At 51.0% G+C, this 17,114-nt stretch overlaps 1 protein-coding gene and 1 pseudogene across 1 annotated transcript; both read right to left on the reverse strand.

Moving 5' to 3' along the window:
* Positions 1-385: 385 nt before the first annotated feature.
* Positions 386-8,808, reverse strand: LOC125344534 (ral guanine nucleotide dissociation stimulator-like). Its single transcript, XM_048337036.1, has 14 exons — positions 8,674-8,808; positions 8,284-8,477; positions 6,789-6,982; positions 6,306-6,539; positions 5,299-5,513; positions 4,423-4,638; positions 4,063-4,166; positions 3,548-3,608; positions 2,808-2,876; positions 2,309-2,392; positions 1,788-1,820; positions 1,381-1,502; positions 1,094-1,189; positions 386-776 (listed from the first exon to the last, which is right to left on the reverse strand). Exons 1-14 carry the CDS (start codon positions 8,806-8,808, stop codon positions 518-520), a joined length of 2,016 nt encoding a protein of 671 aa, XP_048192993.1. The 3' UTR covers positions 386-517.
* A 973-nt stretch (positions 8,809-9,781) lies between these two features.
* Positions 9,782-16,302, reverse strand: LOC125346652 (annotated as a pseudogene).
* Positions 16,303-17,114: the final 812 nt, after the last annotated feature.

Here is a 17,114-nt window from a genome sequence, read left to right on the forward strand (position 1 = left end):
ATCAGAGAAGCCATGTTCTGAGAGACCGAATTTTGGTGTCCTTATTGAAAGGCCTGGGAAGGCATAGGAGACTCCTGTCTCAAAGACCAGCAGCCTGAAACAGCTTGCACCAAGCTTTTAAAGACAAAGCTACTTGTTGGGTGGAGAACAAGCCTCGCCTAAACAGAGCACAAGGGGTGGGGGACCTGTTCTTCCATACTCTGCAAGACATGACCTCAAAGCCTGAGAAGATATCATCTTAGAATTGGATATGTTTGAGTCTCTACCATTAACTTAAAACCTACAAAACCTTGCTCTCATAGAAAAACGGTTTAAATGGACTAGGTGTGTTTTAACTCAACACTTTAATCTAAATCACCCACCCACCCACCCACCCTCCTTTATTGGTAAACCATGACATTTGAGGCTTTGCGCTTCACACACTGTGTTTGCCAGGATGCACTGGAAGTTGGTATTTTCTTCTGTTCAAATCTACACCAATGAGTGTATGCAGGCATCTGGGGTGAAGAGATGCAGCTTAGGTTATCTCCTCCTGGCCAACTCTCCTGAAGGTCTGGGGGCTCAGGAGTGGCAAGATTCCATCGTATTCTTGAAGTATCTTTGACCTGTAGATGTTTGGGGCAGACTGGTACAAACGATAGCAGTGGCAGTAAGGACGGGGTGAGTAACCCAGCTGCACGGTGGGTGGAGCGCTGCTAGTCCCACTGCGGAGCCGGTCACTTGTCTTCACCTGGGAGCTGCCATCTCTGCTGAGCTGTCTGGTAGGAGCCTGGAGACTGAACGGAGAGGCTGTCTTAATTCCAGGGACTCCCTGAGCACACATGGCTGCCCCAGACCCCACTGCCCTCCCACCCCCATGCCTGAGGTAGCCTTCATTATTCTGCTCCCTTCCAAGTAGCCCATCTGCCCAGTGCTCTGAGGGCCACCATGTGAGCCCAATGAAGAAAGTGAGCTGGGCAGAGCTCAGGACACACAGCCTAAGCACAAGGTGGCTGTGTGGAAGTAGGTGGGATGCCGGGGCCAGTTTCTCGGGTTCGCTATGCCACCATGCAGACCCTTGTGATTCCCTTGCCCAGTGGGCCCAGGCACTCACTGTCTTGAGGGCTTCCTCATGAGAGGGCTCCACCTGGGGTTCCTGTCCAGGCAGCATGCCCTGACGGGAGGCTCCAGCTCCATAGACAGCTTGGCACTAAGACAGGAAGTGGCTGTGAGGATAGCAGGCTCCACACTGGGGCTCCCTCCCAGGAAGCCTGGGGACTCAGGAGCCCCTGCACCCTGCCTTCCATGGGCCCCAGTGCGATGCTGCCTCAGGATACAGGCTGTCAAGGTTGGTTCTGGACATCCCCATGTTTGCTGCCCCCAGGATCCGCTGCAGCTCACCATTCACTTTCACTGAGGCGTTTCAGATTGGTGAACCATGACACAAAGTTCACCTCAGGAACCACATGGAGCTCCTGACACGTGCCCTGCAGTTCCTTGATGAGGGACATCACCTTGAACTCCTGGTTGAGAGAAAGGCCAGGAAAGTGATGGGCGTAGACCAGAGCAGGATAGGCCTACCCTGGGGTCTTTACCTGGGCTTACTCTCCTCTCTCTGTCTCACACTCAGTGTTCTCCTCATTTTTCTGCCAGGATGCAGTGCCCACCCCCAGGAAGCTGTCCTAGATGCCCCCTCAGGACCCCATGTCCTATCCTCTGTACCAAATGTGGCCATCTTCAGAGGCAAGGAAGGACCTCAGGGGCCTGCACAGCTTGCCTCCCTGTGGTGGAAGGCTTCATCTTCTCACCTCTCGTCTTTGTTTCATGGATATCCAAGTGCCCTGAAAATCAAAGAGCCAATGTGTTTGGAAAATGGGGCTTCCACACTGAAGGCAGCCTGGTCACTTTGTGCCCCCAACTCAGGCTGGCAGAGGGCAGCATGGGTCCACACCTGGACCAGGGTTGCTCTCAGTCTAGGGCAAGGAGTCCCTGGGGTCTCAGGACAGGGATCTGACTGCTCAACTGTCTCTGGACATTGCGTTCACCCAGGCTTCCAGTGACAAGGCCATGCTAACCCCATAGGCTTTGTCACCTTAAAGACCTGGTGTCACATTCTCACCCTCCCTTACCACCCACTGTGAAATGTCCCCAAGTCATCAGCAACAATGGGGTGTGGAAGCTTGGGGAATCAGCAGGGGGGATGGCTGTGGTGCTTGGCACCCTGGGGCTGGGGAGGACTGTGTCTCTTGCTGGAGGTCAAAGGGTCAAGGTCAGCAAGACACTCCTTTCCCCAATGTGATTTCCCAGCCCGAGCCCCCTGCTCACTCACATTCTTGGAGTCCTTGTCTTTTTGCAGTGAGGCCAGGTGTGTGAGGATGGTGCCCAGGTGAGGGACCGTGCCCTCGGGATAGTGCTGTGGCAGTGGGTGGAGAAAGATCAGAAGGGTCCTCTTAGGCTCCTCCCTGGCCTCCCCACATTTACCCCATCCCCATGGAGCCAGCCACCAGGAAGATCTTGTGATACACAAGCTCATTCCCCCAATGATCCACCCTTCAAGCCCAACCCAAGGCCTCAGCCCTGCATGTGGGAATCACTCTGGGTCTGTTTCATTCCTGGGCTGGCCCTTGACAAATGTGCAAGCTGTGTAGCCCAGACCATCACCTGCCACTGGGGTGGCTGCAGCTCCACATGTTGACTCTGGCAACATGCCAAGTGGACGGAGGCCAGGTGTGATGGGGAATTCAGGGAGTGGGCCAACAGGTTGGCTGGGCTGTGGGAGTCCCCTCCACTCCTCCTCGAAGTGTCTGGCCTCAGGCATATACACTCACCAGTTCCTTCGGTTTCCTCTGGCCTCTCCTGAGTTTCTTCCAAATGGCCATATATTTGGATGGTCGCCCCTGGCAGGATTTCACATGCAGTTAGAAGACACTTATCCTCTCACCATCCAACCCTCCAGAGTCCCCACTTGCCATGTGTTGGGACAGCCACAGCCTGGTCTCTAGTATCTCAGGCTCCTGGTAGCCAACAGGACTCTTTCCTTGGGATGGTCAGAGATTCGACCAAGGCCTGTCTACACTGTGGTAGTGGACATTTGGATCCCCAAAAAGATTTCCCTCCGGCTGCCTGGTCCCGAGGACTCCCCACCCCTCCATCCCAACCCCATGTTCCTGGCAAGGCCTCTGTCCTGGGATGTGGATCCCACATAGAATTAGAGCAAGGCATGATTGGCTGGGTATAGAGAGGCTAGCCTCTTCATAGGCCACCCAGTAGGAGGAAGCTTGATAGGAAATCCCAGCAGGATGCTGGAGATCTCCAATCCTGACAGTTGCTCCACCTTCAGACACCCAAGTTGGCTCCTCTTACACTCATTCACTGTGTTGCCAGGGTTGGCCTTTTGCTCCCCTTACAATATACCCCATACCCAAGCATAGAATAGATGCTTCTGGTTTCTTAGGAGTCATACAGAATTCATACATGATTCCCACTACAATTTGGGAAAGGGAATCAATGGGGAGAGAAGTCTTGCCCTTCCTCCCCTGGACAAAACTTATTCCAGGGCTCACGGCACCTTGTAAATTGTCTCCTTGGAGAACATCCTCTTCAGCTCCTTGAAGACCGCGAGACTGTCCCTGGAGGATGGGCAGAGACAAGGTAAAGGTGGGAGAAGGAGGGAGAGGAGGAGTGTGAATGGATTTCCTTTTTGAGGAGGGACTTTATCCTAATGGGAGAGGAACTTTGGGTGTGGCTCTTGCGGGGCCCTTAGGGCCCATGGTCTGGAGCAATGCCTTGTGGGAGAACCCACTGCCACCCCCCCCCCCCTGCAAATTCCAGAGTGTCTTTGTTTGCAGAACCCTGTACAGACTGGTGTGGCTACAGTGTCTACAAAGGACAAAGTCCACTGTGGCCTTGTGCCATATGTGACAGAAAAGGAAGCCGAGTCTAGCAGGCAAGTCCTGGGCCAGGCCCCAAGGTGTCTGAGTTGTGCAGAGTTGCAGTGCCTGTGCGGGATATTGCCATGGGGCTCCCAGAGGAGGGCTGCTAGGCTGAGGAACCAACACTTGCCCAGGAGAAAGGCACACCCACCTGGACACAGCTCTCCACGTCCTCTTCAGGCCTTGGAGAGGGCTGCTCTGCAGAGCAGAGAGTACTGCGAAGAGGGAGCAGACATTCCTCAGCAGATGGCACTGCTAGGGATGAGAAATGTGTGAGGTGAGCTGTGGAGCTAGCTCCCGTGCTCCTGCTTGGGCCCTAGGGCTGGCCTTGTCACTGGGCTGAAGGGTGTGGTGCTTGGGGGAGATGGCAGAGCAGGGTTGCAAAGAGCCCAGGCCAGGGCAGAGCATGGGCAGGGCTTCAGGCCTCAGGCAGGGGGCTGTGAGTGAGCAGCAGCCTCATGGCATGGGTGGGAGAGGGAAGAAGGGTGCCTGGGCCCCGGCTGCAGCATACCAAGGCCACCTCTATCCAGTGTTCCACCACCTCAGCCCTCTCTGCAGCCTGCACACTGTGGTCCCCCAGACAGGTGGTGATGACACAGCTGGCCACTTGGTCGCAGTGCGTCAGTATGGCAAGCACAGTGGGTGCCAGGCGCTCCTGTCTCTCATCGTTGGGGTCTGCTCGTACGTAGTGCAGGCAGTGGTAAGGCTTGAGCTTCTTGAAGAGCTCCTGGACAGAGGAAGTGAGTGGTCAGTGAGAGTCTGCCCTGAGGCACCCAAAGCCCCTGGCTGGGCAGGGAGGCAGAGCTAGGGACTGGGGCTCAGGAAGCTGACGAGTGTGTCTAGGGTTTCAGGAATCTCCAGGGTCTGCTTCTGGATCATTGAGAGCCCCGGGAATGTGGGTGAACCTAATGAAAGCATGGGGACACAGGAAGGAGGTCACCCTTTTACTAAGGTGATTTCTTTCTGCCAACCTCAGGTGCCTCGGCCTGCACGCCCCAGGCAGGGCCTGATTTGACTTTCCCCATGCACCTCCCTTCTGTCTCCAGTCCCCTGGCATTTGGGCTCCAACCTCAGGCTGATCCTGTGTGTGTGCCAAGAGATGTCTAGAGTCATCAGGACCCTAGTGTGGGCAAAGGGTGCAAAGGCCAGGGGAAAGACAAATGGGACTAGGGTCCTGCCTGCTCCTCCATGTCAATCCTGGAGCCTTTTGGATCCATGTGGACCCTGTGGCTCCCAAGGGCCCTGTGGAAGTGGAGATGGCTTGACTGGGATTGGCAACCGTCAAGCTGGGATATGGAGGAGAAATCTCCTGGGCAGGGAAATGATGTGTTTGGGCAGTAGAGGTGGAAAGGAAAGACTGCAGGCCCACACCTGCCTAGCTCCTCACCACTGCCATGAGGGAGAACTGCTCTGCCTTCAGCTCAGGCAGCCACTCCAGCACGTGTGCTCGGGTCAGGTCATTTTCAAAATCCTTCATGGAAATCTGCGACGGCTCCCTGGAAGAAACCTGAAAATCCTCCAGGTCCAGGAACTCCCTGGGAGCTGGCTCTACTTCAGCAGGCATGTCTGCCTCTCGAGCTGGAGGTGGAGCGGGCTCTGGCTCTGCAGCACAGAGCAGAGCAGGATGGGTCTCATCAGCCACTGGCAGGTCGTGCTGTGCATCCATGGCACCAGCTGCATCCGAGTCACCTCCTGAATCTGTGGCATCCATGTCTAGGTGTGCAGTTGGGACGGCTGCCACATCCAGGGTGGTGGGTAGAGGCTCTCGTGCAGATGGCTCTGGTTCCTCATCAGGAGGAGGAAGGCAGGCGGCCTCTCCAGCAAGCGAGCAAGACTCCTCTTGCTCCACACAAGGACCCAGAGCAGAGTCCAGTCTTCCATCGCCTGGGTCCTCTAGCTCTGGCCCTGTGTTATATGATGCAATCGCCTGGGGAGCCTCTGGCTGAACGGCACATGCTTCCAGTGCTGGAGCGCATGTTGCAATTGGTTCAGCCTTGCCCTGAGGTGGCTGGTACTTTGGAGTGGACACTGACATGGCCTCTCCTTCTGCATGGCCTGGGTCCTCTAGCTCTGGCCCTGTGTTATATGATGTAATGGCCTGGGGAACCACTGGCTGAACGGCACATGCTTCCAGTGCTGGAGTGCATGTTGCAATTGGTTCAGCCTTGCCCTGAGGTGGCTGGAACTCTGGAGGGAACACTGACATGGTCTCTCCTCCTGCATGGCCTGCTGCTTGGATTCCTGGCGCTGAAGTTGTTGGTGCCACTGGGCTAGGTGACCCAGGCACAGAGCTGCATGTCACCCCTCCTAAATCAGATAGAGGAGCTGAGTCTTGGAGTTTAAGCTCCAGACTTGGTGCTGGGGAAGGGGAAAGGCTGTGGGTCATGGACTGACCTGCAGATGGCTCCATCAAAGATGGTGCAGGGGAGCCAGAATATCCATCTCCCAGTGGCTCATGCTGGAGCTCCACAGCATGTCCTGGAGCTGAGGGGGGTTCTGAGGCTGTACTCAGTTCTAGATATGACTGAGATGGGAGGATTGCTTCCATGCTGGGTGTTGGAGCCAGTGCTTCAGGTGCCCATTCTTGTGCACTTGCATTGTCTGCAAGCATTGGGACTGTAGGCACAGCTGCAAGAAAAGATCCACTCCAGGACCGCCTTCCCCTCAGTCTTTCCTAATGCCAGAAGACCCTTGCCTCCCTGACAAGCACCAGTGCCTCCGTTCCACCCCAGGGAGCCTTGCCAGGCTTCCTTCAAGGCCTCTGGATTCCCTGGCTTTCTCTCTCTCTCCTGGGCCCATGGTAGGCCTGAGCTTTCTTCAAGTGGACAGAACTCAGAATCTCACAGCGGTTGTCTCCTGTCCAGCCCATGTACTCACCCTCCAGCTCAGGCTGCTTGGCATGCATGTGCTCCAGCTGGGTGAGCAGACGGCGGGCCTGACGCTCCTCCAGGGACCCGGGCATATTGTGGTGTAGGTACTGGACTAGCTGATTTAAGCAAGTCGCATCCTGTGCTTGAAGAAAGTCTTCTGGGTATTCCTTCATCCAGGAACCCAGGATGAATGAGAAGGCTCTAGTTGCAGGGTGGGAGGGGGGAACAGCAGAGTCACAGGCTGGACCTCTCCTCTCAGATCCCCTCAAGCACATGGGTGGGAGCTTTGCTCCTGAGCCTGCTCATGTCCATAACCCAGGGCAGGCCTGCTGACCTGGCTGGGTTCCAGGCAACCTCTACAGGAGGGTGAGACTAGACTTAGATCACAGGTGTGAGCACCACTCTCCCCTTCACCAAAGCCCCACACCCACCTCCATGTGTCCCTGGGTGCCCTTCCCAAAAGGTCAACTCTGGGCTGCGTGGTCCTGTTTCTTGGTACCCCCAGAACCCTGCACGTCCTCACTGAGGCACTTCCAGTATGCTTCATGAAGTCCTTGAGCCTTGTGTGAACTGTCTCTGTCTGACTCTTGATACAAGTAACACATCCTGACCCTTGAGCCCTCACTGAGCCCCAGGAAACCTACTGAATGCCCACGATGAAGCAGGGTGTGCCTCCCCCTTCTGTGTAGCCCTGATGTTTGCCAGGGCAGGCAAATGTGCCTGGGCTGTCCCGGTGCCAGAGGCTTCTCCCACTCTCCTCTGGCACAGAGGATCACAAACCTAGCTCCTTGTGTGGACACATTTCTGCCTGGAATCAAGCCCTCCTCCAGGAATCTCAAGTCAAGTGGGTGCCATTTGCCTTTGCCCAAGCCTCCCCAAGGCCGGCTCTCCAATGTACCCGCCCTGAAGACAGATGGTCTCCATCTTCTCCCAAGCCCACTCACTGTTGAAGCTGCTCCTGCGCTCCTGCCTCCTCATCGTGACGATCAGCAAAAGAGCCGTATCTAGGGGACACCACGACATGTCACTTGCACTGTGTCTGCTGGTGACATCTACACTTCCTGGTGGTCCCTCTGAGCATTGGATGGAGCTCAGGATGACAAGAATCTCCCTGTTCTTTCCACTGAGTGGGGCCAAGGGTCTGCAAATGCATCCCCACACTAGACCGTGAGCCCACTAGCTTCCTTCCACCTAGCTCAATGGGTGCAGGGTCTCTTCGGTGTCCCCATTGGGCTTCCCAGTGTGGTTTAGTTAGGTCAGGAACTGACCTCTCTTCATGAGAGAGGGGGCAACTCCCAGCAACACCCACAGTACTGGCTACCCTGGTGTGTAAGGCCAAAAGTGGGAAAGGCATGTTGAGGGCCCATCCCACTGCTCCAGCCTCAGGCAGTCTGGATGTTGGTCTTAGCATGCTAGGTCCTAGGATGCAAGTGGATTCACACTGGTACAGCCCATGCCGAGCCCTAGCCCCTGGGCCCGTCCGAGTCAGACCTGGCACATACCGATTGAACAGTAGGCTCAATACTTGGTGGGGGGTTGAAAAAGTCCGGTAGGTCCCCAGAAATACGGGGATAAAGGAGGCATCGCCAAAGAGCAAGGAAGGCACCAAATGGTCGACTAACTTCTCCAACTTGCCTCCTGGAATATATCCTGCTTTGCAGGGATCTGAAAGGGTTGGGGCTAAAATCCGCCCATACTAGGGTGAAGAAAGGAGAAATAGATGAAACATGGAAACAACAGCACATTGGGCAAAGGCTCATGGCCATACAATGAAAACAGCCTGAGGCGTACATCTGCATGTACACATAGGTAAGCTCAGTCACACTCACACACACACACACACACGTGTACACACCCATGTATCCACAGCCCCCACATAAATGGAAACACACAGGGGGTCTGAGGCTGCCAGAGAGTAGTAGGTGAGTGGAGTACCCCTCTTTCCTCTCCTCGGGCTCCCTAGATTCACCTGTGGCATGCATGGTGGATTTCTGCACAGACGACTGGGACAAGGGATGACCCAGCATCGGCGAATTATATCAAATTCTTCATTTGGATTCGATCTGCGAAATACTGGGCAGCAGCAGGAAAACATGTTGCTGCCCCCAGTTTTCCTACAACAGAACTGACACAGCAGCATAGAATTGTGGGCTCTGCCTTGCCCATTGTGACATCACCTTTGGATTTGGTGTCATCACTGGAAGTCCCTCCCTTTGAGCCTCAGTCTCAATGGACCTCCTCAAAGGTCCACTGTGTGCTGTCTGGGCCCTCTGGTAGGTCAGCAGCAAGACCAGAAGGACACACACCTCCACACACCTCCCCACTGTCTTCTGTCCATGGTTTGGGGGACACACTGACTTGGGTTGAGACTCAGTCACTTCATGCAGTTCAAATGCCTTCCCGGGCACAAGTGTTTTTGCTTCACAGGAGTCCCCAAGTCACCCCACTTCCTCCTAGTGCTTCCACTTAGCATCCGTTTGTGTGGATGTCCTACGCTGAGTAGGACCCTACGTCTATCCTATGATTGCGGATCCCAAGAGTTCATGTCACCATTTGCACTGCACTCATGTACAGATGAGGTTCCTGTACCTTGTGTCCAGAGAGAGAATAAACTGTAAACCAGTTGTGCAGGCCTCTCATTCCCACAGTGGGGAGACTGAGGCAGGAGGATCCCAAATTCAAGGCTAGGTTGATCTTTGCAAGAGTCTCAAAGTCATGCAAGACAACAATGAACCACAGAAAAAAGGGGGGCCGGGAGTGTGTCCTAGTGGCAACAGTGCTTGCCTCGTATACATGAAGTTTTGGGTTCAATTCCTCAGCACCACATATATAGAAAATGGCTAAAAGAGGTGCTGTGGCTCAAGTGGCAGAGTGCTAGCCTTCAGCAAAAAGAAGCCAGGGACAGTGCTCAGGCCCTGAGCCCAAGCCCCAGGACTGGCAAAATAAAAAATAAAAAATTATAATAAAAACTAAGAACAAAGGGAAAAGCAAGACTTGAGCTCCACATGGGTGTCAGAAATTCACAAGTGCAGACACAGACAAGGACTTCTATATTTGGGAACTTTCCCATGAGAAACTCCCATGTTCAATACACCTATCTATGGAGAGATGTACAAACAGGACCTCATAGATATAAACAGGGCACAATAGTGATGTACTCCCATCTACAGAGACACAGTGGTGATCATGTGTATTCCTCACATTCATGCATTGTAGTGAGATACTGAATTCAGCTCTGCTTGCTGCAAGGTCTGGGTGCTCAAGAAAGGATGGGTGAGAGGTGGGAAGCTCCGGAGGAAGACCCCTGGCATCCGTCTTCCTCTAGAGTCCTAGGCAGGGCCTTTCCTTCGGCATTACATTCTCCCTTGCACCAGATGTCACAGTCAGTGCTGAAGTCTCTGATGATGGCAAATTGTACTCACTGCCACCATTCACACATTGAGAATCAAGGTAGTCTATGTATTCAGCCTGACTTGGAGCCATGGTACAGGCATTTTCTCAGGAAAACCCAAGGCCACCCTCTAACCCGGTGTGCACCACCATCACTGGGACTGTGCTGCCGGTCCAGCCACCCAAGGCGCTAATCCTGTACCCTATCCTGATGCCATATGGTTGACACCTCCTGCCTGTTCTAGGATGTGACGCCTGTGTGAGTGCTACAGGTATAATCCATGCCTGTGACAAAGTACTTGGTGTGCCTTTTCTCATTCTTTTATAATGATGTAGACTTATTCTTTTTTAATTTCCAAAAGCCAATATACCAATAACCTACTCCACGTCACAGCGCCGTAGGGAGGAGAAAACCGAAGCTGTAGTACAGAACAGCCAATTCAGCTCCACCGTGGTAAGTACTTTCTGTGTCTCCACCTCCAGGACCCCATCCCCATGTGTTACTCCCACAGCAAGTAGAGGCATAGGCATCATCTTTCTCCAACACGGGGATCAGGCTACTGGAAAGGAGTGAGGGCAACTCAGCTCCTCTTAAGAATGGAGGGAAAGGGAAACAGCTGAGAACAGCAAACTGGGATCCGGTGCTGCAGTGCCCATTGCTTCCTGTCCTACTTCTCTGGGCGGCAGCACATCTGGACTGCCTCTGCCAGCGCCAGGCAGTCAAGGATGTGCTTCCTTTCTGTGGACAGTTCCTTCTCAGAGACCTGGCCCAAGAGCTTCTGGACAAACAGCTCTTGATCTTTCAGGAAAATCTTCTGGTTGACTCCTACGCTTGGCAGATTCTCCAGTGATCCACATTTGAAATGGGAGCTTCAATATCTGTTTCGTTTGAAGCCAGGCCCCTTCTCCTCAATCCAGGTTAGTGGACTGCAAAAAGACAAGAGAATCCTCATGATAAAAAGCACATGACAGGAAAGAGGTGGGAAGGCTTGCCAACCTCCTGGGGCCAGGGCCTCTGTGGGCACCCAACTTCCTTGCAGCTGTGGCTCAACATGTTGGCTCAGTGACATCCAGATGTTCACCTCTTTGCAAGACATTAGGGACTGCGTTTCCAACTTTGGTGCCAACTGCTCTTGATTACTTTGGTCCCAGCATAGCAGAATCTACTCATTGACTTTGTGGAAACAAGTCTGGCATTCAGACCTTTCCTTTTGTGCAGTTCTGGGGCTTGAACTCAGGGCCTAGACACCGTGCCTGAGCTTGCCTGCTATAAGCTAGGCTAGTGCTCTTCCACTTCAACCACAGCTCCCCCTGTGGCTCTCTTGGTGTTTATTTGGAGATAAGAGACTCATGGACTCTCCTGCCTGCAGTGGCTTCTTCATATGGGGTCCTCATGTCCCAGCTTCCTGAGTAGCGAGAATTACACAACTAATCCCTAGCCCAGAGCCTCTCAGGACTTTTTTCCTGGAGTTTTATTGTTCCTTCCAGAGTGTTCATGTATGGAAGACAGGCCATCCAAGTACCACTTGCAATCATGTGTGTTTAAAGTGTGAACATTTCATGAGGAAGGATCCTTAGTGTTCTTCTCATCACAATCTCAATGACTCTCTCACCACCACCTCCCATGCAGGAAAATGCAAACTATTGGTTCAAAATCAGTCCTCTCTATTCTATTCAGATTCTCACTGGAGCACATATCAGAGCTCCTGAAAACCTAAAATCAAAGTCAGATACATGTCGGTTCTTCAAAGTGTGACCCTCCTTTCTCTGAGTTGCTTTTGGTTGTTTCTTTTCTGGATTTCAGGTAAGAGCTGTGATGTCTGCCTGTGCAAAAGGAAGAATCTTTTCCCAGGTAAATTCTGACCTAAAGGAGAGGCCTGGTCCATTCATATTCTGAGTGTGTACAGCAAGTGATTCCACATGGTCCAACAAAGCCAGACGTGGGCTCCCTAGGGCTTCCTCTTTTTCATCCCTCATCAATAGTGACAAATCAAATATTCACCAACCAGAGCACTGACAGTGCCTCGTCCCCTTTGCAGGAAGCTGCCTGGCCACATCCTCTACCCAGTGTCAGCCCCTGTCTGTAGCGCTGCCGAGGTGGCAATTTTCTAGCCAGTCCTGAGGGACCAGGCAGGGCACAGGCCTGTGATCTCCTTCCACAGCACCTTGAGGACCCGGATACAGTCGATTTAGTCACTGCTTATATACTGGATAGCTGCATGAGTTTGGCTTAAGCAATATCTGAATGCATAGCCATAAAAACAATTGAAAAACTGCCAGTAAGTTAGGAGGGACTAGAGTTTGGGAGTAAGCAGCACTGAAATGTCCTAACTCCCTCTGGGATGTGGGGCCGGTGACCCTTCCCCTCAATGCTAAGTGAGCACTGTGAGGAAGTACAGACAGTAACTCCCGAAGTCTAAACTTGTTTTAGTGTGCTTCCAGCACTGTTAGGGAGAATTCACACAGCTTGAGTGCTGCAAAAAGCAACTGGCCTAGGGACTTCAGAGCCCTGTATCAGTTAGTGGTTGAAGAGAAAATGGCTGCATAGTGTCCCAAGTTGAAGGCTCGCTCCTTTGTTGTGGGTCTATTTGGGGAGGTGCTGAAAACCTATGAGTTAGGGTCTAGTGCAAGGAGATCACTGGGTGTGTGTCTGACCCTGCCCCTTCATGGACTGTGCAGCCTGCTTTGGCCGCAGGAGGTGAGCAGCCTCTGCCACTGCTCACTCTTGATTTCATGATGTCAGCCTCACCACCAGCTCATCACAACTGTGCCTGCACTCAAAGGCCTGAAGGGGAGCCAAAACACACCTTTCCTCCTGAAATCAATTTCTCTCTGTCATTTGTTCCAGACAAGGAAAGGTCTAACAGCGTCCTTGGGAAGACTCTTGGATGCCCACCTCACTAAGCTGGTATAAAGACTGAGTTTGCAAACGCTCGTGAATGGCCAAGCCATGCTAGCCACAAAGCATCGCCTTAGACTGCATTTGTACAACAAGGGTCGGATGGATGACCGCTACTTTTCTAGGTATTCTGTGGGCCATTTTCACGATTACTTTGTGTTCTCATTCACTCAACTACACTGTCTGAAGGTAACTTGAGGGATTCTGTCCTACGACAACAATTATCAGTAGCTCCAAATGTGTGCCCAGACAGTTTCCTTCTTGGAGCTGAAGTGTCTCATTCTAGCTTACAGAATCAGATGAGGGGGAAGGAAGAGAGAAAATAACTGGACACATGCCAAAGCATTCCTCCAAGGCACAGTCACAAGCCAGTCACAGGCTAAGAAGACAGCTGAAAGACAGTGGATAGAACCTGAGGTAATATAAATACCCTGAGTTATCGCAGAAAATTTCTCAAGTCCTTCAAATTTGAGGCAGTGAAGAATGTCAAGATGTTTCTTACACCTCCATTTCCACATCAATAAAGCTACAAGAAAGGAGCTGGGAGCAGGGGTGCAGGCCTAGAGTCCAAACTACTGGGGAGGGTGAGGCAAGAGGATTACCTGAGCCAAATAGTTCGGGACCTTCCTGGGAAAACAGTGAGAACCCCATCTCTAAAGTAAGTACACAAACAAAACCACAGTAAACATGCTTCAATTCCATAAGCCACGACCCACTCACTGGCAAATGGAGACAGCACAAGTGAGGATCCTTCCTAGACTTTGGAAGCTGCCAGCTCTCTGCAGTAAACACCTGGCTGTGCCCCTTGGGGTTTTCTCTATTGTCATCCTTGTGAACAACGGACACATCCCAAAGTCTCCTTCCTATTTACTGTCTCTCACAACTTACCATTTGTCCTTGGTCTCCAGATGCACAGTCATTTTCATATATTGCTCCTCTTTTCGCTCTTCCAAAGTGGCAGACACCAGAGAAAGCTCACCAAAGAGGGACACCAGCCAAGTCAGACGAGAGATGCCACTAAATGCAGGAAAGCCAAACTGCGCCTCTTCCAATGGGCCAGCTGTGGGGAAGCACAAATACTGTGAGGACTAGCAAGAAGAGAATGCCTGACAAAGGGCCAGTGGTGGGGAAGCACAAATGCTGAGGGGACTGGCAAGAAGAGAATGCTTCACAAGGGAAAGAGTCCAGCAGCCAGGGGAGAGCAGATGGACACAGGGACCTTGCCTTACCTGGTGGCTAAATGTGGACTCACAAAAACAACTCCCTTTTAATTTTGAAATTCCATTTTGCTAGTAAAATGAGATGTGCTACTGGCAGCAGCACTCAATTCAGCTAAAGAGGGTAATAAAGACTTTTAGGCTTCTAATATATTCAGCATATTTTCATGTCCATATATAGCCCCATATGCGTGTGCGCACAAGTGCGTGCACACACACACATACACACATATCTCCATGCTCTTCAATAAATGACTGAAAGTCATCCAGCAGCCAAGCACAGTGGTGCAAACCTGTAATATCACCTACAGGACAGGGACACTTTTGCCCAGGCCAGCCTGGACAAAAGTTAGTAAGATTCTATCTCAAAAAGCAGGACCTGTAGTCCTAGGTACTCAGGAGGCAGAAGGGGTAGGAAGATCACTGACTCAGGCTGGCACCAGCTAAATGTGCAAGACCCTATCTGAAAAACAAACAAACAAAGCAAAAGCAAAAGCTGAAGCATGGCTCATGTGAAGCAGGTCTGAAGTCCTGAGTTATTTCCCATCACCACCCAAAGGAGACGAGCCACCCTCTATCGGCCCTGAAACATAGATTCTTATAAACTCCACAAGAAATGGCACACATCAGAATATCTTAAAAGACTGCAGAAAACAGCAATACCTTTCATCTAGTTCAAGGTCAACAAGCTGATAGAGTACTAAATGTTTCCTTAAGTCTTCATAAAAGTACACTCAGGTATTAGGATTAAGTATTAGAATTTCTGCTCAAACATGATGCTCAAATGCTCACCTCTGGCCTTAGCCCAAATCTTAAACAGAACCTAAACTGAAGACTGCGTATATGTTGCATTATGTTGATGAAACATTTGTTATGACTGTGACATTAACACTTAAAACAATGAGTATGCAGTAGAAGAAGACCCAGAGAATTTGGTAGCTCATGTCTATAATCTAAGCTACTTTGTTTGAGGCCAGCTGGGCCAGGAAAGTCTATGATACGCTTATCTTTAGTTTACTTCCATAAAGCCATAAGTGGAGTTGTGGCACCTGTGGTAGAGTGCTAGCCTTGAGGGAAAAAGCAGAGAACATTCAGACCTATGTGCAAGCCCCAGCGTGACACACAGAAAAGTTCTAAGTAAAAGCAAACAAAAGTTAGAGAAAGCACTAGGATCGAAGGGAAGCATCAGACTTAGAAGGAAAATCGGCTCTGTCTGGGTTGCTTACCATCTCCTGTAGTTCAACTCCTCTGAACACATTACTAAAAAGCTCCTGTAAGTTTCTGCCACATAGTGAAACTCCAGCCTGGCTTGTCACATGACTGGTGTGTGAGCTCAAGGCCTATGAGCATCTATTGTTTTACCTGTACCAAAGGTAATAATGGCCAACTTTACATGACTATCATATGAGTTATATGACACTTGAATTGTTATCCCTCCTGTCACAACTCTTGTATGACATTTTCAATGACCAGACAAACTATGAAGTTGCATTGTTTTGAAACTATTGAACACATGAAGGATCTTACACTCAATGAGGTCGAGGATCCTAAAGATCTGCTTTCCCTAAGAAAAATCACTCAGGTGACTGAGTGATCACTCAGGACTCAGGTCCTGACTCCCACATGAGAATCCATCCATCCATGAGAACAGGAAGCTCTCAAAGAATGACTACCATACAGTATATAGTCCAATATACAATACATGAAATACTGTCCACCCAGCCAATGTTCCTATAACTTCCGGAAGAAGGAAAGGAGCTGGGCATTCAATGTGTCTGCACACTAAAACTGACCTGTGAAGTGAAGGGATCCTTTCAGCAGTTCTTTCCCCACGACTTCTTTTTTCAGGAATGCAAATTCCTCCATCAAGAGTTCTATGTGCTCTTCATGCAAGACCTTTCCTGCCATGACAAAAATGGGAAACACAAGCCAGTTAGGACCACTGTGTACAGTTGCACATCTTGAGATTCTGTGTCTGCCTCAGGACAGGACACATGTTCCTTATAAATATTGCTCCCAGCAGGGTTCCAGTGTCTTACTGCTTGGTTGTAAACATGGCAGAGGGGTCCAGTGGGATGAATCTGGGCCCCTCCTCCCACAAACAGACCAATGCTTTTGTTTTGCCCTCACAGGATGGAAGTGGCTCTTAAGGGGAGTTCAGATCTTCTCTGTGTGAATGTGCCAGCCAGCCTTTCCACATTTCCACTGGGTGTGGGACAAAAGGAGGCCCACTCCACATGCCAAGTGGATACAGCTGGTTAAGCCTGGAATTCTAGCCTTTGTACTGAGCCTCATGTAAATCTCTTTTCTTTATGAGATACCAAGGCTCAGGGATTCCGTTACAGCAGGAGCAAGTAAAACACCTACTTCAAGAGTTTATCTGAGCATTAAGTACAGTAAGTACATAAAAGAGTTTTCACATTCTTCACATACAGTGAACATTTCTAAATAGTTGTTACCTAGGTGAAAATGTAGAAACTACAGAAAAGACACATAGAACAATCAAGTACTCTGATTGGGGCACTTTTCTATTGGCAATATAATCAGCAAAAGGTCCTGACTCTAACTTGTGTCAAAAGAAACTATATATATATATATACATATATATATATACTCATATATATGAAACATATTTTACATATGAACCCCAAATATATGGAAACGAAGGACTTTTTTCTGAATTTATTCTTTTTTGCTGACTCTGTATTCTGGATTCTGCAAGTCCCTCATCCTCACGGATCCAGCTCTGCCAACACCAACCACCACCACGCCCAACTTCCTCACAGGCTGAAACACAACAGACCAGGTGGAGTTTGTCATTTAGCAG

Source organism: Perognathus longimembris, chromosome 2 (genome assembly GCF_023159225.1).
Source record: "Perognathus longimembris pacificus isolate PPM17 chromosome 2, ASM2315922v1, whole genome shotgun sequence".
In the NCBI taxonomy this organism is placed as follows: domain Eukaryota; kingdom Metazoa; phylum Chordata; class Mammalia; order Rodentia; family Heteromyidae; genus Perognathus; species Perognathus longimembris.